This window comes from Danio rerio, chromosome 17 (assembly GCF_052040795.2).
Source record: "Danio rerio strain M-AB ecotype USA chromosome 17, GRCz13ab, whole genome shotgun sequence".
NCBI classification, from domain to species: domain Eukaryota; kingdom Metazoa; phylum Chordata; class Actinopteri; order Cypriniformes; family Danionidae; genus Danio; species Danio rerio.
In genome coordinates, this window is record NC_141037.1 from 26019263 (window position 1) to 26042529 (window position 23267).

Here is a 23267-nt window from a genome sequence, read left to right on the forward strand (position 1 = left end):
TTGTTACATCTTTAAAATATACCATTTTTATCATACCATCAAATGCAATTAGTCAATTTTGAATGTACTTTCTGACCCCAAACTTTAACAATTTCCAGTGTCTAAATATAAAATCATAACCCTATAACCACAGTTTTGTGTAACTTATACTCTAAAAATGTCTAAAACAATATTCTTTTTATGAACAAAACAGCAAGTGTTAATCTGCTTTATTAGGCAATGAGTTAATGAACACTTCCAGTATTGAGTGATTGCATTTTCACATGTATAAATATTGCATTAGTTTGACTCTTATTTACGATTTGCAGATCTATTGTTTTTGCACAGACATCTTTGTGAACTGGTGTTATTACCATTTTAAGAGTTATTTACAGAAAGAAGGTTTTCCTACATGTCAGTAATCATCCTTCCACAGGGATTTTTAAGACTTGATGTGAATTCCTAAGAAAGGATTGTGAAGCCAAAAGCCTCTCAAGACATTAAAACATGCAACTGAGGTTTGTCTGAGAGTTTATGCTTGTGGTATTCAACCCAAAGTCATTTCAGTGTTGGTTTTGTTTTGGCTTGAGTGATGCGAAAAATTTTCCATGTGTAAAAGTGCAGCTGTGGCTTTAAACTAACGCCTAAAGCAGTGTATACAGCCAATGGCGTGCTTACTAACAGCACACAAGACTATAATCAGTGGTGTTAAAGGGATAGTTCACCCAAAACTGACAATTCTGTCATAATTAACATACCCTTTAGTTTTGACTTTCTTCTGTTGAACACAAAAGAAGATATTTTGAAATAAGATGGAAACCTGTAACTATTTCTATAATAGTATTTTTTTTTATCCAGCTATCGAAGTCAATGTTTTTTTTTTCAAAATATATATTTTAGATTAAGGTATGGAGCCACTTGAGGGTTGGAAAGAAGTAAATTGACATTTTTGTGCATTTTTGTTTGAACTATCCTTTTTAAGTCAGGTTTAGAGTCCTACAATAACAGATTTAGACAAAAATGTACAGTATTCACACTGTAACAAAATGGGATTCTTCATCAACTTCAATGTTAGAAACGTACCATTGAGATAATGTTAGGTATAAAGTCCTTCATTCAGCCCAAAACTATTTCTTGTCCGATGATGTGCACTTATTTAAGTCCTGAACTCAAATCCTTAAACTCAAATACATCTTAATCACAAGACAAAGCAGTTTTTTTCTTCTTCATGATGGTAGTAAACACGATGGGTGAGCTTTCATTTAATGTAAAACTCTTCCCTTGACTTCACAGTTCGCAGTGTCTCATTCCCTTCTTTTACCAGTGTCAGTAAACTCATGATTAATGGCCATATTTTCCGCTAAATCAAGATGTTTCGAATTATTTACAATGTTTGTTCTGTCAGCCGAATGTCCAGGCTTCCAGGTCCAGAATGGTGAAATCGTTGGTCTCCGACAGACTGCAGTTGTTGAAAGTGAAACAAGGGCTGCTCCTGCCCAAAAACAACCTCTCATCCACCCACAGACCGAAATGACCACTGAGGAGAAAAGAGGCAAGTGAAATTTACAAGTAAGCTTAAGTGTTGAAGTCTGAAATGATCATAAGTCATTTGTTTTGTATTTGACAACAGGCAAATTGTCAGAATATTCTATAAATTATCATCTGATTTCATGAAGGTGATGTTGTACAAATAAATCCATCACACACGTGCTTTCTTTAGAATGTTAATATACACTACCTGACAAAAGTATTGTTGTAAGAGCAACAAATAATAACTTGACTTCTAGCTGATCATTTGGAAAAGAGGCAGAAGGTAGATTTTTCTGATGAATCATATGTTGCCCTGCATTCCAATCATCACAAATACTGCAGAAGACCTATTGGAACCTGGAAGGACCCAAGATTCTCATAGAAATCAGTCACGTTTGAAAATAATGGTTTGGGTTTGCATTCAGTATGGGGATATGCGAGAGATCTGCAGAGTGGATGACAACATCAACAGCCTGAGGCATCAAGGCATTTGTGCTGCCCATTACATTACAAACCACAGGAGAGGGCAAATTCTTCAGCAGGATAGCGCTCCTTCAGCCTCCACATCAAAGTTCCTGAAAGCAAAGAAGGTCAAGGTGCTCAAGGATTGGCCTGTCCAGTCACCAGACATGAACATTATTGAGCCTGTCTGGGGTAAGATGAAGGAGGAGGAATTGAAGATGAATCCAAAGAATCTTGATGAACTCTGGGAGTACTGCAAGAACACTTTCTTTGTCATTCCAGATGACTTTATTAATAAGAGATTTGAGTCACTGCAGAGATGTTTGGATGCAGTCCTCCAAGCTCATGGGAGTCATACACAATATTGATTCTTCTTCCACTTCACCAGGACTTTATATTCTATACTGTAAATTATTTCTTGTAAGTGACAAGATTTTTGTCAAAGTAAAGACATACCTTACTGTCCTAAATAAATAATAAAAGAATTATGGCATGATTATATTTTGTTTTAATAAAATAGGTGTAATCTAGAAGCCTTTGCCTTTCATATAAGCTACTTCTGACACCAAACGATCAACTAGAAGTCAAGTTATTATTTGTTGTTTCTTAAACTTGGATAGGCGACAAGACTTTTGTCAGGTAGTCTGTATCTGCACATGCAAAATGGTACTGTACCTTCCTCCTCCAATGGCAAAAGAGTCCAAATCTCCTTTGATGAAAAAGGAGTTTTCACCAGTCCACTTGAAACACTTAAAATAAATGTAAATCTGTTAAAGCGTATTTACCACAGATTTCCATAAAGAAATTGATTCTCATTGAAGGCCAATCCATTTGTTTAACCTCAATGAGTTCATTATACACTCTGCCTAGTTTAACAACAGCACTAACTCCAGAGCTATTTTTCACAATGGAAATTTAAAATAGGTCTTTGATAAAGTGTGTTGAGCTGTAAACTAATTCAAGCAGCTAAAAGTTTAATCTCAACAATACAAACCGCGAAGCAAACAAATGCATGGAGGATTTCTATTTCAAAATAGAAAATTGTTCAACACTACTTTATTGAGAGAAGTAGCTTCAATTCCACAATGCCTTGCGAATTACAGCAATCAAATACAGAAAATAGACAGTATATTAAACCTTAGATATTAAACGTTTATTTGCAAAACATCTACACATTTTGGACAAGGTGTCCAAACAAAAGCATTTAGTTTCTTTAATTTTATCCCTTAACATTTATTGGAGTATGTTTAGAATGCGATCCAAACTCAAGTGTATATATATATATATATATATATATATATATATATATATATATATATATATATATATATATTTTTTTTTTTTTTTTTTTAATTAAAATTAATCAGTGAGCTGAGTTAAAGATCTCTTTGCATAGAGCCACAATGGCAACTTATTGTTATGAATCCGTTTTCGTTTGGAGAATATAGACGTTATTATATCTGGAACCCAACCATTGTGCTCAATGTAAATGTACTGGAATTTACCTTAAAGCGTGGGTGAGACAGGAATAGGAAGGTCTCTCCAGTACCATAAAATGCATCACTGGGATGTAGCGGGTGTGAGAGAAAGCTCCCAAAAACCTGAGGGGAAGTTCAAACCACTCAAAGAGCTAATATACCAATATTGACCAAATTAAATCAACTGACTAATTTAAACTGATGAGTTGTGGGGAATCTTTTTTTAATCAAATCAAATGTAACCCTTGTTCATAAGATGTCCACTCTGACCAGAGCTGTGAATAATGACTAGGGCCGAACAGAATCTGTGGACATGTTTTTGGTATTTCTGTGCAGAATTTTGTAAATTATTTAGAGAGTATAGTAAATAAAAACTTACCAAATTAAATAAAAAATAATTACTTTTATTTAAGGTTTATAACGCAAATCCAGTTAAATCAACTTGTTTCGTAAACAAAGCAAGTCTCTCATATATCTACTAAAACCCATTAAATATTACTTTACAAACTGCAATGTAAATAAACTATATAACCGTTTGCATAACAATCAATATTAATACTGAATTTAATATAAAACTGAATCTGTTTACACAATGGTAGACTAAAAAAATATGTAGAAATCTGCAAGCAATTTCCATGTGGGCCTAATAATGACTGACCTGCTGGTTGTGGTCCTTGATGAGAATCAGCACAGGTGAGTCCGTGGCGCTGAGTTTCCTGTAAAGAGTCTTGAGGCTGGCACCATGTTTGTCTGTGCTGTACGACAGCTGCCATGTGTATCCAATTGTACGTGGAGGAAGCTCTCTGGAGATCTGAGAGAAGAGTCATATAGCGCATATCAAACTCTCTTAACTGGACAACCTGACTCAGAGTCTCCATTCAGAGAGAGTTGTGCTGTGACTTTGGCTATGTGCAGGTGCATACTGACCTCTTTAACTTGTTGAGCATCCAGTATGACACTCTGGCTCAGTATGTAACTCAAACTATCTGGTTCAGTAGAGCCTGGAGCTTTCAGCGCACTCTCCTCCGCTGACACAATCTGTACAGGAACAATGTGTGCGTGACAAACCACCACTGTTGTAAGCTTTAGGTCAACTACTATAAAATAATATCTCATTAGGATACAAGGATAAAACCAGTACATTTAAAGAGTTATACAGTTGCAAAAAAGACTATTACTTCTAGAAAGATGTTATATTCATTAAAGAATCTTTTAAAAAGTAAAAGTTCGTAGACAAACTTTATAATGTCTTGAGAAAGCCTAGCCTGAAAGTTTGAAGTAGTTTTAAAGTTTAAATCATTGAAGTAGATTTTAAGAAGTTAGAAACAGTCGGCATACATAGATAAGTACATGTGTTTGTATTTTTCTAGTATGGATTGTCATGTTTCTTACTAGGGTGTTTTGAGTGGTTACTAGATGTTGCTAGGTGGTTGCTAAAGTGTTCTAATTAGCATGTTACTATTATGATTAGTATGTTAGTATGTTTGTTAGTATGTTTTGAAAGATGATGTGCATTTTAGTTCAGTTGCATTTACATTGATTAAACTCTGATGTGATAAGATGGGGTGACCTGTGCCTCGACCCCCACAAACTGATAGGTGTGAACTAAATGACCCTTTTACAATCTCAATGGGTATTAGCAAAACAACAGCTGAAACATCTGAAGAGGGTCCTGCTGAGCCTCGTAAACAGAATGGTTTTTTTGATGCTAGTATACTGTCTCACAGACAGTACTTTGGGTTAAGTTACTTGAAGACCGACGGGTTAACATCACTGCTGAGGAACTGCACTATTGATTGTCTTCAATAAAGTCTTCTCTCCATAAGAACTTTGGTCAGCTTACTTATTTTATGTATTAGAGTAATCTAATACATTGGCGAGCCACCCAAGAACGGTTAAGCCAAATACAGCAAAATCTAACAGTTTCCAGTATGGATTGGTATATTGCTAATATGAATTGCTGTTGTTAGTATGTCCAATGTAAAGCCAATGGCAGTTTTTTTTATTATGGAAGTCAATGGGACAGTTGTTAGGGTGCCATAAGTGGTTGCTGGGGTGTGGCTAAAAAGTTTAAAATGATCATTGATTGGTAGTCAAAGGTAAATCAGCCCACACTTAAGCTTGTATGACAGTCTGGCGTAAAGTTATGAGGTCACAAAGTTTGGTCCAATGGGACTTTTCCAAATTTTCCAGGTCAGTTTTCAGAAAAAACGTAAGTCTGATTGGTTGAAAAAGATTTAGCAACCCGAGTCAGACCAGTTTGGAAGAGACGATGCAAACCACCATAATAAAACCGATTAAGGTTTTTACTGCAGTATAAAAATCTTACCAAACATAAAAAGTGCTGATGCTGGAACTACACCCTGCTATGTAATTAAAACAGCTGTTGTCACCATATAAGTACATTCAATTTCCATTTTGCTGGCTCTTATTCATCCTCGTGGTGTACTTAATTTAAGGTAAAACCTTTTAATAATGTATGTAGTTTGTGGACTCATTAAGGTATGCAGTGTAGTTTCTAATCTATTAAACTGAACTCTAATACCACATAAAAACTGATCATATTCTTTGACTTGTGTTCACTTTGTGTCTTCACATATAGCAGCAATACACAAAGGAGTTTTGAAATTTTATTAAAAATAAAATCATACTATTAATAGTACTATTAAATAAAACTATTCACAATTGTAATGCTGTGCAAACTCTATTTGCAAAATGGCCATATTCAAGAAAATAATCTTTCTGTAGTTCAGAGTCCTCAGTGAATGCTTTCAGTTACTTGTTGGTTCGCTCAGCCTCATATAGCATTTGATATATCTTGAACTTAACCTCGGATTTCATCCGAGGGTCAATTTTGGCCAACATGTCCACGACGACAGAAGCGAATCTGAAATCCTCACTGTCCTGATGTGGGGTCTTCTCCCGTGTCCATTCCATCTGCTCCAGCATATTCAACAAGCAAGCTTCAGAGGTGGACTTCCTTTTAGGCATCAATTCTGAAGAAGATGGTGAGGCATTGGGACTGGGTGAGATGTTTGGGACAGAGAAAGCTGAAACTAAACAAGGCGAGGGGTAACATTTGGACGATGGACAGGGTGGAGGCGGTGTGGACGAGGTAGCAGGAACAAGAGTAGATTGAGTAGGGAGAACAGGAGTGGATGGAACTGGCGATGATGGCATGAGGGACAGAGGTGAAGGGTTGTCTGAAGTCCCAGTCTCTGATGTTCCTGATGCTGAGGACATCTGTAAGTTGTCTGTCTTCATGAACTCCTCAAACGTGACTCCTTTACATCCATCCTTAATGGAGAAAACACTATTACATTCAGGTCTAAACAGCACAAATTGTAAACATACAAAAAAATAGATTTGTTTTTACAAATATCCCCATATAATACAATTAGGCATGGGACGATAACAGTTTTTAAGGTATACCACAATTTGGAAAAGCTTTAAAACAGCCAAAATTTTCTGTTATACCATTCCTACGGTATATGTAAGATTTCTTTTTATTTTATTTTCATTTTTTAGGACAACAGTATCAAGACGTCAAAAGAGGCTGTTTTAAATTGTACAGACATTAGTTTGAAACTATTAAAGACACCAAAAGTCAATGATTCATCTGAATTATTTAGCCTGACATATTTACTGCTCTAAAATATTTTAAATGTCTCTTAAAGTAAAATGTATTATGTTCAAAGGGGAAAAGGTATCTGTTTTACCCAGACATTTAAAAATAATATATTTTAGAGCAGTAATTGTGAAGTAAAACCATAATAAAAAAACGTGATATTTTTATTCATAGTTATCATACCGTCAGAATCTCATACCAGCCCATGCCTAATTACAATCTTGAATCAATATATTTATTAATTATCTCTATAGTTTGAAAGCCACTATAAATAATTTATATAGTTTTTAGATTGACCGAGGCAGATTTGAATGCGATCAGTGTATTCATGCTTTAGTTTAAAAGATTGTTCACCTAAAAATGAAAATTCTATAATCATTTACTTGTTGTTCCAGTACTGTACACATTTCTTTGCTCTAAATATATTTTGCTCTAAAGATATTTATAAGCATGTCAGATAATAAACAGATCATGAGACTCAGTAAGTGAAAGGCTTCCCAAGCCATGCCCCCTTGTTTACTTTCTGACAGAACTTAAGAAGATTTTTACAGTACGACTGTATAAAGTCTATTGATCATATAAATCATACAAGACAACATGATACAATTTAATCAGCTAGAACCGGGTGTACTTAATTAAATAGGAAGCTAATAATCTCCAGGCAGTCACGTTACTAATAAAACAACTTGCGTTGCTTACCTTCGCATTCAGACTTTTTTCTCGATGTTTAACATATTGGCACAACCACCCCAGCTCTGCCACGATCTTCCTGTATGAGCCTGGATCCTTGCTGTTCGTGTGGATCTTCCTCTTGATCCGCACAAACTTGTCTCTTAGATTTTTCCACGCTTTACGGCACACCGCTTCGTTCTTCCCCGTGGCGGCGGAGATATCGTTCCACGCACTTTGTGTCAACTCAAGATCACCATGATCGTGCAGATTCGGGTCATAGATGATCCTGTGTCGCCGTACGTTCTCCGCCAACGTCTTCTCGAAGTTACTTAATTTCATTTTAGCTGCGAAAACACGATAAACATCAACGCGCAAAGGCTCCTGGACACTGCGATGACGTCACTGCTGTGCGCGGACGCGAGTGTTTGAGGTAGAGCTGCAGTTCTCCACTCTCACGACCGAAGGCGCTGTGGTACCTGTAAAACAGCCTTTTCTTTTTCGATGAATATAACTTTTTTACAGTCATTGGGCTGGCCTTCTTATCTAGTAAGTACTTATAGTCATTTCTTATTTGTAAAACAGCTATAGGTTCTTTAAGATACCATTTATCCTCTAATCATCTTGGTCTGTTAAGGTATTTTACACATACATTTTAAAATCATAATGTATGAACATTTATCATCTTGTATAAAATGAGAATAAACAGATATATCTGAGAGGATAAAAGACGCATGTACGTAAGAGGTGACCCGCTGTGTCTTGTAAGGCCAGCAATCTAAAGATAATATAAGATAAAGGTGAACGAATGTTTCGGGTTTGTAAAAATTCTTCAAGGAACAGCAGTAATATTGTAACATTTAAAATGCTACTTTAATGCACAGGAAACATTGTAATGTATGTAATTGCAGGAAACATCATCAATGTTGAAAACAAATTTGCTGAATAAAGCAAAAGCATCTGCAACATGTAAAATTCTGAATGATTTTGTTGTTAGTTTTGACACATTTTGTGGTAAGAGAGAATTTTGAGGTTATTGCTATATCAACTTCTCTGGCTATGTCATGGCAAAAAAGGATAAAGTTTACCACATTTCATATATAACACTTTTCTAAAATTATACAAATATTCTAACAATTAAAAGTCATCAACAGCAATAAATTATACACAAGATAAAATACATAAATAATAATAATTATAATATTATTTTAAGGGGCAGTAGGTGATTGTCTAAAGAAACATGTCGTATGTTTCAGATTCGGACTTCTGCGCATTTGTTCACGCAGATCTGCCATTCGCGCGTGCCCGTCTATCAAATGCTGAATTGAAACTTTTAAAAACCTGAATCAATATTTGAGTTACTTTAGCACGCTGGAGGAAGGACGACACCATGGCTGAAGTATTACTGTTAGACAGGTAATGTTCTGTTTTAAAACTATTTTAGTCAGGTTAAGATATGTTAGATTGTGTTGTGTTATGAATGACCTATATGCACAGACCTGTTGTTCAGCCACTGAAATCTCCAGGTGAAAGATTGATGTGATTATTTTCAGTTTCATAAGGTCCTTTTACAGCATCGATAATAAAGATTTTTATTTAGTTTAACAACAAAACATCAGTAAATAGCGCTATTCCGCCTAACCTGCTTTATTGAGCTGAAGTTGCTTTTATATTCACATTGGGTAATTTTTGAACAATGACAGCCTTCCTATACTGTTTACCATGCTACTCTGAATATTCACTGTAAAATAGCATGTAAGTGTGGCTAAGTAATAAATGTAATTCCTGCACGGCGCTGGCTAAACACTAACTAACTGGCGAAGACATGAACTAGTGGGTTGGCTGCCTGCTGTTGTGACGCAGTGCACGCGCTCGCGATTTCAGGGGGTTAGACTTTGAATCACAGTCCTTCCCCGCCGTCCAAAGATAATAAGCTAAGCGGTTAGCATTTTTTATCAGATCACCTACAGCACCTTTAATAAAATGTACAAGTTTAGAAGGATTCACATTAAAATATATTTCAAGAGTTCACACTTAGCTGATGATTAATTATAAAAGCTTGTTTGGCATGCTGTCCCAGGAGAGAGCCCTGAGCTCATAGGATCCTCGAGCCCAGGTCTCCCTCCCGTTGCAAGGCGGGAGGGGAGTTTGAGCTCAGGTAGATCTCGAGAACTCCCCTGCTGTAGTAACCAATGAACAGTAAGTGATTGCTCTTGAAGGTAACTCCGTACTAGAAGCATATCTATGGTGCCAATTTAGATTATTCAATAAAAAACTTAATTGCATGTTTTTAGGCAGTGGGAGGAAACCGGGGAACCCGGGGGAAACCCACGTGAGCACGGGGAGAAGTGCAAACTCCACACAGAAATGTCTGCTGGTTTGGTAAAGCCTGGAACCAGAGACATTCTTGCTGTGAGGCAACAGTGCTATGCACTGGGCCACCGTGTCACCCATCTAAGAAGGAGGAGTAGGGGTGGAAGGGGGGACTCTTCAAAACGAAGATAGCAGTGGAATGAAACCCAGGGTATTTATAGTAGTTTAGGAGTCATCTGATTGGAGCGTACTGAATTGGATAATGCGGATCCAGCCGCTAGCAATCATAAGCACGTGATCCTCTCGAAATTTGTTTATACATAAACTTCACTTAATTTAAATTTTCTCCAGATAAAAAAAATGATGTCTAAAAACATTAAACACAGGGCATTCCACAAGAATGTGTTTTATAGTTTGGTTTCTGTTACAATATTGACATTTTTTTTCCTCTCATTTTGTGGTAAACAGGGGCAGATTTAGTGATTTTTGGGTCCTAAGCAATTCCAGCTACGGGGCCCAAAAGTAAAAAAAATTCACCTTTTAGTGTTTATTTTTTTATTATTATCATTTTGCAGATTTTTTTCTTATATCATTCCATCTTCTTTTCTACATTTTATCTTAATGCAAAATAATAATAACATGTAAAGCATGTAAAAAACCTTTGTAACGATTTGTTTTCTTAGATGAAATTCTTTACGGATTTGATTGCTGGACTGGTCCATGATTGAAGGTGGGGGAGCCTCACTATACAAAATATGATTGAAAACAATGTTGTATATATTTCATAGGTATTGTTTATATTCCTAGGTATTTATTTGGAAGCCTTCAGATTTCCTGGGGCCCTAAGCGCCCGGTTAACTTGCTTATTGGTTAAATTCACTCCTGGTGGTAAAGCAGTTTGACTTTCTGTTTTTCTGAGCCAGTCTTTTGTGATTTTAAAATGTTTGTCAAGGCTGTGGATTAAAGGTAACAATGTTCTAACAGACTCTTTTTGCCTCAATATATTGTCAGTAGCCACTGGATATCTTTTTGTTGTTGTTTTGACTGTATATGATTTTTTTACTCTCAATGTGCTTGTGGCAGCTGACTTGGATTTAATAACTCCAATGACTACAATTTAAGCAAAAAATCTTCTTTAACTGAAGACAAGTAGGTATCTACTTCTTGGATCCCTTGAAGGTGAATAAAATAGCAGCAGATTCATTTCTAAGTACTATGAACTACCCCTTTAGGAGTATTAAAGGGTAAAGATTATTAAATGTCTCTATTTACAGATACATACAGTCCAGCCCGAAAATATTCATAAACCTTGGGCATGAATAACTTCAGTGCTTGACTGTATATTTACAAAGAGAGTTTTTAGTGTTATTAAAGTTAGAGAAATCAATTCCTGCATATTCTACATGTTCTACATCGTTTTCAAATTATTTATTTGGTTTGCATTCTCTCAATTTACTTGTTCAATCTATATCTATAAAACTAACCTCCCAGTCCTCTCCAGTGTGGCTTGCTCGTGGAGACTCATCTTCTTCTTCCTGCTCCTCTTCATCCAGAAGCACAAAATCCTCTTCATCACGCTCTGCCTCGTCCTCCTCATCTCCCTCCAGGATGCACAGGTCAGGCCGATGTTGACTCAGGTAAGCGTACAGCTCATCTGACCTACAGACAGAGAGAAGGAACAACACAGAGAGATTAAGCACTGTGAACTGTGACACTTTTCATTTCACCAAGAAGGCCGGTCTATGTCAATGATCTACAATATTTTCTTCAAGAGACCTCTATTTAAAAAATTCTAAAGCCTTTTTTACCCTTAAGTTAGACAAAATATGTTTAAACTGTTTTTTTCATTTTTGTAAACTGCTAAATCTGCATGAATATTAAAATAATAACATTAATAATGGTGGCCAGATTTTAGATTAACAAAAAAAAAATGTTTATCCAGTAACATTACATAAAATTGCTACATTTTTTCAATAACTCCTGCACACATTTACGCAGTATACAAAAGTAAGATTCAAAAAAATATTTATTATTTTATTATTTATATATAAATTATTATAAATGTAATAATAATTCTTTATTCATAAAAGTTGATTTATTTGTACCCTTCAAATTAGATTGAGTTTAGTGATCCTTAATGCATGTCAGGACCCCTTAAGTACCTTTCCTGCTGCATGGTGAACCAGGCGTCTCTAGAGGCAATTTTAGATTTAGAAAAAGCCCTTTTCTTCCCATGCTGCAGTTTCTGTCGAATTCTCACAAACATCAGAGATCCGTTTATGCCACAATTTGATGTTGAAGTGCATGGATCTGCTAAGTAAAGAGAGAGATATCTAAAAGCATAAGGTGATGAGTAAAAAGATAACTTTATTGATGAAGTTCTTTAGTTTACCTAATAACTGTCTTTCCCAATACGACTGCTGTTGGGTTTTGTCTGAGTGTTCAAATGGGTTGTTTCCTCTCTGGACGCTGTCTGGTCCTCCACAGCAGAAAGTAGCAGCCGCAGTTAGCATTCCTCCGGATTGTAGAGTCAGCTGTCTCTCAGCATCGGCCATGTCTCCAGTCTCTCCACTTTCCTCATCCTCTACTTCAGCTTTCGCACTCGGAGCTGCTGTGGGATCACATGAATCAGGAGCAGGTATGTCCTCTAATGCCGAGTGGTGGGGTTTCTTGTTGCTATGCGTTTTGCTCTTTGATGTCTTAGAACTGTTACATCTGGAAAACATAAGGTTAAAAAATAAGATCTGCATGGGATAAATCTCAACTCAATAGTTGTGAAATTATTTTGATTTCAATATGTCTGTAAAAAGATTGTATTTGTATATAAACTATTTTTGCACTAAATGAAATGTGATTTTATGTAAAGAGTGTTAAAAATATGGCAATCATTATGCTGTCCTTAAAAATACAATTAAACAATCTAAAAGCTAATTTAAAGCTCAGTTACAGTTTTGTTTTTAAAAATATATATTTTTCTACCTTTTAAGGGAACTCAAATAATTTTTAAAAATGAAAGGGATAGTTCACTTAAAAATATAAAAATTTACTTACTGTTTGCTCTTCTTCAAATGGTTCCAATCCTATTTGAGTTTGTTTCTATATTCTGTTCAACCCTAAAGTTGATATTTTGAAAACCAAAGCTATATTGAAAAAACAAGTACTACAGCAGTCAATGGTTACAGGTTACCAGCTTTCTTCATAATAAATTGTTTTGTGTTTAACAGAAGAAAGCCAAACGGGTTTGAACAAGTAATTAAGAATAGAATTTTCAGTTTTGGGGTGAACTATAAAGGGCACCTATTATTTCTCATTTTACAAGATCTAAAATACATCTCTGATCTTTTTTGAGTGTAAATGTGACATTTCAGCACAAAATACAACACAAATAATGTTTTATAACTCTTTGAAACTGACTTTTTAAGGCTTCTGGTTGCTTTAATTGTGCCATTTTTGTGACTGTTGCTTTAAATTCAAATGAGATTGTGCTCCCAGCAATTCAAAAGTAGGTGGAGCTACAAATGCCTGTGTGCCAGCATAGTGAAACATTGAAAACAAGACTAACTCCTATGCTAATGATATAGAGATTGTCAATAATGGGCGGGGCTTTCCCCCTTCTGATGACATGTACAAAAAGAGAATGTCAATCAAAGTGTTTGTGCAGACTGTTTTTATGAAATGTGATCATACAAAATAAAATTAATACTTTTTACCATTAGAACCTGCTTATATTCACAGACTGCTGCCACACAACTGTGTTTAAACCCCTTATAAAAGTGTTTTTTGCATAAATGGACCCTTTTAATGACATTATAAATTGTAGAAATGTTATAAAACTTTGATATTACAAATGAACTCGGCTGTCTGCCTTCTATTAAATCCCATAAAACATTTTGTAAAAGTAAGCATATCTTGTTTAAACTTAAGCTCACCTAATTCCTTAACTGTATGAAAATAATATGTAAAAGCAACTTTTCGATTTCGTAAACAGCAGTGAAGCAGGAAGCACCTGTATGTGGTCTTGCTGAAGTAAACATGAGAGATATCCGTGTAGAAGGACACCGAGGCAAGATCATCCACAGGGCAGGAGAACACATATTCCTCACAGCCGTTCTCCTGAACCAGTGGGTGAGACTTCTGAGGGTCAAAAAAGATCTTACTGGATGTCACCAGCAGTATTCCAGACACCACCCCCTAGTGAGACACGGAGAGTTGCATGTGCTACATTCGATGAAACACAATTGAAATACAGGCCAGCATAATGTAAACAATACACTCAGACCTTTCTGTCTGTGATGTAACGAGAGAAAAGCTTTAGGCAAGACAAGCCGGCTGGATCCTCCCCTTGAGAGCATTCAGATGGAAGAGCCAATAAACACACATTTCCATCAGGTAAAGGAACCGCCTCCACATCCTAAGAGTGATGAGTACATATCACACAAAAGCAGCAGAAGAGTCAACGCATTACTGTATGCATGGCGTCACAAAGAGCTGTATTGAGGCTATGTTTACACTCTAATGCTTCAACCAACAATGTCTCTAAGCAGACTATTACTCACTCACCGTCAGCTTGTCATATTCTGCATCTGTGGAGGGAGACACAAGAGTTGCTGTTCCCACCACACAAGTGTCCAGCGAGGGATTGAGGCTTGGGACAGAAGCTGTTGGCGAAGAAGTCGATGCCTTTTTCTTGGGTAACTGTTTGAGGTGGTGCATAAGGAAAGACATAGTCAGACTGCCACCGATTTCACTTCCCTTGCTTCCAACCAGCTGTCCAACCCATTCATTTCCTTATTCATAGACCCGTGATATCAAATGACTAGAGAGAGTCACAGTGGCCAGAAACTATGAGCCAATCATAAAGGTGTATATTTCAGGCAAAAGGAATTATAGAAGTCAATGGCATTAAATAAAAAGAAGAAAAATAATGACATGTCAGCAGTTAAGGCTATTTTCATGGCAAGAACATTTCAATAATAATTATACAATAAAAAATAACAAACAAATGAATACATAAATTAAATAAGATTTTTATTGTTAATGTATAATAAAAAATTCTAACATTTTTTTTTTTTGGTGTCACTTTGTCAGAAATGTTTTTAAGTGAGTTCATTTCATAAAAACGCCTTCTGGAATAAGTAAAAGCAGGACAGTCTAGTAAAATGTGATTTACAGTAAGGGGAACAGTGTAGTATAAACATCGAGTGGGGTCTTCACTTTTAAGCAAAAAGTCATGGGTTCATCTTGTATGTCCTCCAACAGGACTGGTAAAAATCACTTGATCAAATCTACTCGTAAGATGTCTTAATTCAGCTTGAGATTTTCAGGTTGTATATCATGCAATTTAACATTTTTCAATGCATCCCACTCCTCGTGCTGCTTTTTTCAAATGTAAACGTTGGCATTTGCTCACCACTTGTTTCAAAAAGTACTTAGCAGCAGTTTCAGCTTGCTCATTTACTGAAAGGCCAGCATGTCATTGAACCCAGCAAAAAATGATATGATAAAACTGGTTTTGTAGATGTTGAACTTTGGTTAAAATACTATGAATCAAGGGATGATCACTTTTGGAAGATTCCATCCCTTGGAGGCATTATTTAGAGTCCGTAAAAATGAGTTCCTTTGTTGAACATTTTCTATATATTCCAAAGCTAAAAGTAAAGCACAGGCTTCAGCTGTGAATATTGAACATTTTTTAGGCAGACTGATTCCATAATGTTGTTCATGTAAATAATAAGTTACAAATTTGATCTCTTATTTGTTACACTGTAAAACCCGATAGGTTAACTCAAACTGTTTGAGGAAACTGATTGCGGCAAACTGTTTAAGTTTTGAAACCAAATGGTTTGAGTACTGTAAACTTATTTATATTGAATCATATACACTTAAACTATTTGAGCTGATATTGTCAAACATTTAGAATATCAGCCACTGCCACAACGTCTACATGCCATGTGGTCTTGAGGGAGAAATGTGCAAGGCTTTCCGTTCTGATGCCTGAATAATGTGCAGTTTTTTTCTATTTCTCAGACATGAACTTTTTCATTAATAGTTTTTAACCTGATTTAAATAAGGAACCCTTACTTTAAGTGTACTTCTTTGTAATATCGATTAAATATTAATTTGTTGTATGCTATAGACGAAAACTAGAATAAATAAATTTAATGTAAATTATTAGAGTTAACACAAAAAACTTCATTCATAAATCATCCAGCTTAATTTAATCAGTTTATGAGTTATTAAGTCAAAAGTAACTTTAAAAAAAATTAGGAGTTAAACTAACTCATTTGATTTAGTGATTTTCATTGTTAGGTTTTACAGTGTATGAACTAAATAGATATATGAGGGATGTCCTATTATGGTGGCCACCTAAACATAACTATAAAAGTGATATTTTAATGTTTCAAATAGATTTACGGTATTCAAATTAAAATATCAAAAAATGACTAAAACAATATTTAATCTTTATTCACTGTATACATCCTGATGGTTTATGTAAAGCTTAAACCACATACTTATTCTGACCTGTATTGAATTATATAAAATAAAATATTTATGAAGATTAAAAACTAGCGTCACGGTGGCGCAGTGGGTAGCACCATCGCCTCACAGCAAGAAGGTCGCTGTTTTGAGCCCCGGCTGAGTCAGTTGGTATTTTTGTGTGGAGTTTGCATGTTCTCCCCGTGTTGGTGTGGGTTTCCTCCGGGTGTTCCGGTTTCCCCCACAGTCCGAAGACATGCGCTATACAGTAGGTAAATTGAATAATCCAAATTGGCCGTAGTGTATGTGTGTGAAAGAGTGTGTATGGGTGTTTCCCAGTGATGGGTTGTGGCAGTTGGTGGTTTATTCTGCTGTGGCAACCCTTGATTAATAAAGAGACTTAGGCAAAAAGAAAATAAATGAATGAATGAAGGAAGATTGACAACTCAGCCAAAACAATTAAGACTTCTGATTTCATTATTTCTATATACTGAAAAGTACATACTATAGATTTTCTTCCATAAATGTTACACAAATCCATGAACTCTGCACAGTGTAATACCTGATTGGCTTTTGCAACAGAACAGAACTGTCTCCAAACATGCAAATACCGTTGGATAACATGTAAATGTAGAATCCACACAAAAGTCAGTTGTTCTTAAATAAGTATCTAATAATTTGCATATATTAAACTCTTAATGGTCACCCCACATTTGGAATTCACACTTCAAAATTATTGTTTATACATGTTTTACATCATTTGTCAAATTAAGTTCAGGTTTAGAAAAAAAAAATATATATATATATATATATATATATTGGAAAGACATTACTGAAAAACATCTGGAAAAGGTGTTAGTAAAGTATTCAAGGCAACGGTTAAGGGGTTAACTTCAATTGTTAAAGCTTTAAACCTACAGCGAAATGTTCCACACTTTGACAATCATTTAGACCTGAAATGGGTTGAAACCAGCACACTATATAGCAACCTAAGATCAGTTTGTTTCCAAATAGCAGAACAACCAAACTGAGAATCCATGTGTTACACTCTTATAATAAATGTCATTTGGTCGAGATTGAATAATTAGTAACACAATAAATAGTATTTTAAAATATTCTGTCTCTGTGGAACACAAACAAAAAGCATTCCTTCTTGCACACACAAGACACTCAATGGACATCAAATTTAGGAAATGAGAAGAAAAGAGAACATTGGATATGAACCTAAAGCATTTAGCTTGATCATCAAATTAGCCTAGTTTATCATCCTTGCTTTATTAATTACTTTTAAAATGAATAAATATTAGTTACCAAAAACTTAGTCCATTTTCTCTCATTGTATTTGCTGTAAAGTTCCCAAGTTCTCCTTGAAATATCCATTTAAGTGCTTTCATTAGAGAAGAGAAATTTCAAAGCTTGACTTCACTGAACGGGGTGTTTCAACAACCTTTGCTCTTAAGTTATCAGTAGATGACAGATATGTATGACATAATGCTGGCAGTTATATTATTGTTTTATATTATATTTATTGGCAGGAGTGTAAAGGTGGTGGAGTGTGTGAACAGGTTTAAAAACTTTTACTCACACCATCTTCATTGTTTGTGCATAACGCCAAAGTCTTCATTGTTGGATCTTTGGCTGGAAACGCTGCCTCTAAAAAGATAGAGCAAAAGTATTTAAACAGCATGAAAGCAGATGTGTTTGTTTATTCAGCTGTTCACTACAAACACACTGGGCATGTTAGGCTAGTAAGAAATATAATTTTAAACTAGTGTCATAGTCACAGTCAAATTTGAGTTCTAATTAGCAACGACTGAAATGTTTTAATTTCAGACTTTAATTCTATGTGTACAACTGGCCTTAATGTACTTTTAAAAATGTACTGTAAAAATACAGCAATATTTTTTTATATTTATATTAACATTTTAACAACTAAAAGTAAATATTTTATACGATTTCCTTGACGTAGGGTGTCGTAGGGAGTCGTAAATGACAAATTGGCGTTGTGACACAAGATTCAATCTTTTCTTGTCATGTAATGTGGCATAGTTCACAACTGTCTGCTACACCTCACGACACCATCGCAGAAAGTCTAGCATGTTTAATTTTTTCCCTGATCTTCACGACGAGCTCTGTCACGTGGGTGACACTAGACAATAGAAGCACATAATTTATCAGTTATATCTGCAGGTGCTGGTGTTAATACATGGGTCAAGTCAAAAAATAGGCTGCACATTCACTTATGGGTGGGTCGCCGGTGGATAAGATCAATCATTGATATCTGATTGATCTTATCTGATAAAGTGGCACAAATATGCAGACATCTTCTTTCTAACAACTTGTTTCTGAGTTCTCTTAGCCTTCCAAACGAGTTCGTTCTTCCGAGGTATTCTGCAAACATGTTCAGTGTTGCAAATACATTATAAAAGCCTGTTTTGCTTATTCAAATTACTTAATTAAACTGGCAATGTATGATTTTGTCATTAAAAATGAAATGTTTAATATAAATTTCTCTAAAATTGTGAATATATCACTGTAATTTTATTTAGGCTAGGTTTTATTTTATTTAACAAACCATGGCTGGTTTTGAACCACGTCACCTTAGATGCTATTCGTTATTCTTGTCTATCTAGTAGATGACTGATGAACAAAAAATACATTAAAGTTGAGATGCAAATTATACCAAACAAAATTCATTTAAAAAAAGATTTTTTTTCCAAGAAAAATACACAAATCATATTTTTGTTCCTGCCCGTACATTACTCAGCTGTGCAGGTGAATGTTTTTTTTTTTCTAAGCTCAGTTGAAAATAGGAATTTAATGAATGCTTCACTGTAATTGTTGTATCACAAACCTCTGTCATATATTTGTCCTTTTTTTTAAAATATGTCATTATTTTAAGATTATGTCTTGAGCATTTGGTTTGTCCTTGCTGATGATGTGCTTTAATTTTTCCGTCTCACTTAAGGCAAGTTCAGGCGAGGGAGTGTTCAATAAGCAACCCTAGCTGGAAAATATGCATTTAGATGTAAAAGAAACTATCTTAATATTAAAAGGAAAAATATGTTTGATCCCATCGATGTCATAATGAATGCCCTTAAATAATGTAGCCTAGCTGTCAGCAAGCGTGAGCGTTTATTGAGATTGACTTAAGATAGAAAAAACATTGAAATTAAGATGAGAAATATTGTTATAGCAACACTTGTGACTGCTTTGGGAAATAATGCTCGTCGTAGACATCGCGGGATGACTGATCGTGAAAGAACGTGTATTCTGGCCCATTTGTTACCCATGACAAGTCAAGATTTTATCAAGATTTATAAAAAAAAAAATAATAATAAATAAAAATAATTAATTATTTAAAAAAAAAACGCAGAATTTGACATAGTGACTTTCGTAACCGACAATAAAAATAGTGTGATCTGACCGGGGCTTTACAAACCTTTCAGATAGTATTGTCTTAGCTTGGGGTTTCGGATATGGTGATGTCCTTTGACGCCCTCCTGTCCAACACTCCTCCCCATCGCACCCGGAGCACCAATGGAGCACTGAGCAGAAATGAAGCCTGGAGTCTGCGAAATTCCAGCTGGCAGCTTTGATCCCAGTCTAATGACAAAATGACAGGTCGCTTTGTGACTTAGTTTGATCTATACATTTTTAACGTTTCTGTTTTATATCTATCACTTTTGACCCAACCAGACCGTACCTGTTTTTAACATTTCCAAAATAGCTGGCCCTGCTCTTGTCTCTCGGAGCTCTGTGGTCCATGAGGTCTCACTGCTGAGATTGAGAACTGGTCAGTTTAAAAAAAAGTTCACACTTCCAGTGCAGGAATCAGCGATGAAATGACTGCCCACTGCTGCGTCGGCATCTGGAATACTTCCTCTTCCTCCTCACCATCCTCATCATCATCAGCATTTTCTGAACTCTACAGTAAACCTGCAATATGAGACCAAGAACGGTGAGTGTCCGTAACTGAGTTTTATTTAGTTTTAGTTAATTGATAAGTCCTGTTTCATTATTTCTTACCTGAAAAACTGACATTTTATACATTTTACAATTTACAGAAACAGACACCCATCAAAATGCCATTCTTTCAAAGTTTGTAATTCATATACCAAAAACATCAGGTACATTATTAAGAATCATTCATTCATTCTCCTTCAGCTTAGTCCTTTTTTTTATCAGGGGTCACCACTGTGGAATGATACACCAACTATTATGGCAAACGTTTTATGCAGCAGATGCCCTTCCAGCCACAACCCAGTACTGGGAAACACCCATACACTTTCACACACACACAAACACACACATACACACACACACACACACACACACACACACACACACACACACACCATATGGCTAATTTAGCTCATTCAATTCATTTATACTGCATGTCTTTGGACAGTGGGGGAAACCGGAGTCCTCGGAGGAAACCCACACCAGCACAAGGAGAACATGCAAACTCCACACAGAAATGCCATCTGGCCAAGCCGGGACTCAAATCAGCTACTTGCTATGAGGTAACAGTTCTTACCACTGTGCCACCCTAATAAGGATCATTTGATTACATATTAAAATACTCTATTTAAAGGCAGAGTAGCTAATTTTGCTGCTAGAGGCGGCTTATTTACAACAACAATAAAGCTGTAGTTTGATAACAGCGTGACTGAGTGTGAGAATTATGGGAGTTGTCGTCTTCATTACATTCTATACGAAACACTAAAATCTGAAGCTGAAGTATTCAAAACTTATTATCATGATAGTATGAAGCAGAACAAAGCTGAAAGCCGTGGAAGCCAATTGAGATCGCTGAAGCAACTGCTGATGAGAGAAGAGCATAATGTGGCATGAAAGCAGCGGAGCTTTTATTATGCCACAGTCATTCTGCCATTTACGGTTCTTCAGCTTGTAATCACAAACAGAAGAAGCAATGCTGTTCATACAAAATTCATTCATTCATTCATTCACTTTCTTTTTGACTTAGTCCCTTTATTAATCAGGGGTCATGACAGTGGAATGAACCGCCAACTTATCCAGCACATGTTTTATGCAGCAGATGCCCTTCCAGCTGCAACCCAGTACTGGGACACACTAAATTAATTTGGCATTTTTGTTATAATGCTGCTCTGTGCAGTCTAATAAAACACACAACATATCAAATAAGTATCTTTGGTGATTCCCTGTTGTCTATGAAACTAGAAATCAATAGTATATTATGTCATTACCATGTTGACAGAACACAGCCTGTGTCACCTGTTGAAATTGCTTATTTGGTGTAATGTTCAGTTGAAGTCAGAATTATTATCCCCCCTTTGATATTCTTTCTTTTTTAAATATTTTCCAAATTATGTTTAACAGAGCAAGGAAAATTTCACAGTATGCCTGATAATATTTTTTATTCTGGAGAAAGTCTTGTTTGTTATATTTTGGCTAGAATAAAAGCAATTTCAAAATCATTAGCCCATTTGAGCTTTTTTTTTTTTGTTTTGAGAAAATTAACAGGGGGTAATAATTCAGGGGCTTTGATAATTCTGACTTCAACTATGCATATAAGTCAGCAACATATATAGCACTGTTCCAGTGCTTTTAATGTAAATAAATCTTACACATTGCGTCTTTAAGGAGGACACAGTTCAAACCTAAAACATGGATAACCATTTTAAATCTTTTTTTCCCCACTTTCCTAAAATTTAGGATGATTCTTTTATTCATTCAATATACAAAAATGTTATGCTGAACGATTTAGGTATTTTATTTCACCCATATTGTCATATTTACTTTTCACAAATGTGATTTGAAACATTTAAGCAGACGTTTGTTCTATAAACAATTAAAGCCATGCAAAAAAAAGTAAGAACCCGCTAAATATATACCCATACACATTTAATAGGCTACTCTGGAAGTGCATGTGGTCTAACAAAACCCAAATAAGCGGATTTTTGCAAACTGACTCGCTTATGCAAACATTAAATTTCAAAGTCCAGAAATGATGTGCTTGATTAAAGCAATATAACATAAAAGAGACGTCGAAGCAACAATCGGGCCCAAAACACAGCTGAAGTTGGGGATTTTTAATGCAGTGCTGAAGGCCGAGCAGCATCACAATGTCGCACTTCTGTGTCCAGCAGCAACTCTAACGCATATAAACATCATTAATAATGCTTAATGTCACTAACAACTGTCTCTTTTCTCAATAATACAGAAACTGATGATTAATGTCTGCATCTGATTCAAATTCTTCAGCAGTCTAAGATGGATCATTCATTGTGCTGGGCTCTTTTGCGCGTTTCTCTCAACTTGGCTCTAAACTTTGGTATTAATGCTGTAAAACCACCAAATATATCAACCGAGCTTACCTTGGTCTTTAATGATGCCAGAAAATGAGCAGCTGATCGGGACGCTCCGCATGATGGGCTGTCATGTGTTTTGATGCCGCTGCAGTGAATCTGTCACCAGTCATGAGATAAGAGCACAACACTGCGATCAAAATCTCCTAAATTCTCAAGTACATCAGCTAAATGTCCACATAGAATGCATTGGATAAAATATATATCTTTATATGAGTGAATCCATATTTGTAGCTATCAGTGCTTTATAGCAAAGCAGCTATATTCATTTTTTAATAAGGTGACTTTTATTTTATTTTCGATCACCGAGGGTGCATATAACAGGTGTAAATAAAAACAAATTCACTTTTTTGTAAACATAAAAATCTCTAATCTACT

At 35.6% G+C, this 23267-nt stretch overlaps 2 protein-coding genes across 6 annotated transcripts; both read right to left on the reverse strand.

Moving 5' to 3' along the window:
* Window positions 1–194: 194 nt before the first annotated feature.
* LOC110438041 (uncharacterized) lies at window positions 195–8150 on the reverse strand. The gene is made up of 6 exons (XM_087290523.2): window positions 7777–8150; window positions 4377–6746; window positions 4108–4260; window positions 3477–3572; window positions 2647–2720; window positions 195–1516 (listed from the first exon to the last, which is right to left on the reverse strand). Exons 1-2 carry the CDS (start codon window positions 8086–8088, stop codon window positions 6225–6227), a joined length of 834 nt encoding a protein of 277 aa, XP_087146649.1. The 5' UTR covers window positions 8089–8150; the 3' UTR covers window positions 195–1516; window positions 2647–2720; window positions 3477–3572; window positions 4108–4260; window positions 4377–6224.
* On the reverse strand, window positions 195–22990 carry si:ch211-15d5.11. Of its 5 annotated transcripts, none has more exons than XM_087290518.1 (15): window positions 22899–22990; window positions 20243–20475; window positions 19979–20142; window positions 18122–18189; window positions 14620–14754; window positions 14339–14470; window positions 14066–14250; window positions 12452–12774; window positions 12222–12369; window positions 11544–11718; window positions 4377–4487; window positions 4108–4260; window positions 3477–3572; window positions 2647–2720; window positions 195–1516 (listed from the first exon to the last, which is right to left on the reverse strand). In XM_087290518.1, the coding sequence occupies exons 2-15, from the start codon at window positions 20302–20304 to the stop codon at window positions 1381–1383; spliced, it is 1962 nt and encodes a 653-aa protein (XP_087146644.1). In that variant the 5' UTR covers window positions 20305–20475; window positions 22899–22990; the 3' UTR covers window positions 195–1380. The 5 variants fall into 5 exon arrangements, with proteins under 5 accessions (XP_087146644.1, XP_087146643.1, XP_087146645.1 ...); XM_087290517.1 differs by having other exon boundaries at window positions 12222–12372; XM_087290519.1 differs by having other exon boundaries at window positions 195–1754; window positions 2584–2720; window positions 12222–12372.
* Between the last annotated feature and the right edge of the window lie 277 nt (window positions 22991–23267).

Coding starts and splice junctions, on each gene's coding strand:
- LOC110438041 (XM_087290523.2), bottom strand. CDS start 8,088: ATGAAATTAAGTAACTTCGAGAAGACGTTGGCGGAGAACGTACGGCGA. Junction 6,747..7,776: donor AAAAAAGTCTGAATGCGAAG/GTAAGCAACGCA, acceptor TTCTCCATTAAG/GATGGATGTAAAGGAGTCAC.
- si:ch211-15d5.11 (XM_087290517.1), bottom strand. CDS start 20,304: ATGGACCACAGAGCTCCGAGAGACAAGAGCAGGGCCAGCTATTTTGGA. Junction 12,373..12,451: donor TTGGGAAAGACAGTTATTAG/GTAAACTAAAGA, acceptor CTCTTTACTTAG/CAGATCCATGCACTTCAACA. Junction 3,573..4,107: donor TCAAGGACCACAACCAGCAG/GTCAGTCATTAT, acceptor ACTTCCCCTCAG/GTTTTTGGGAGCTTTCTCTC.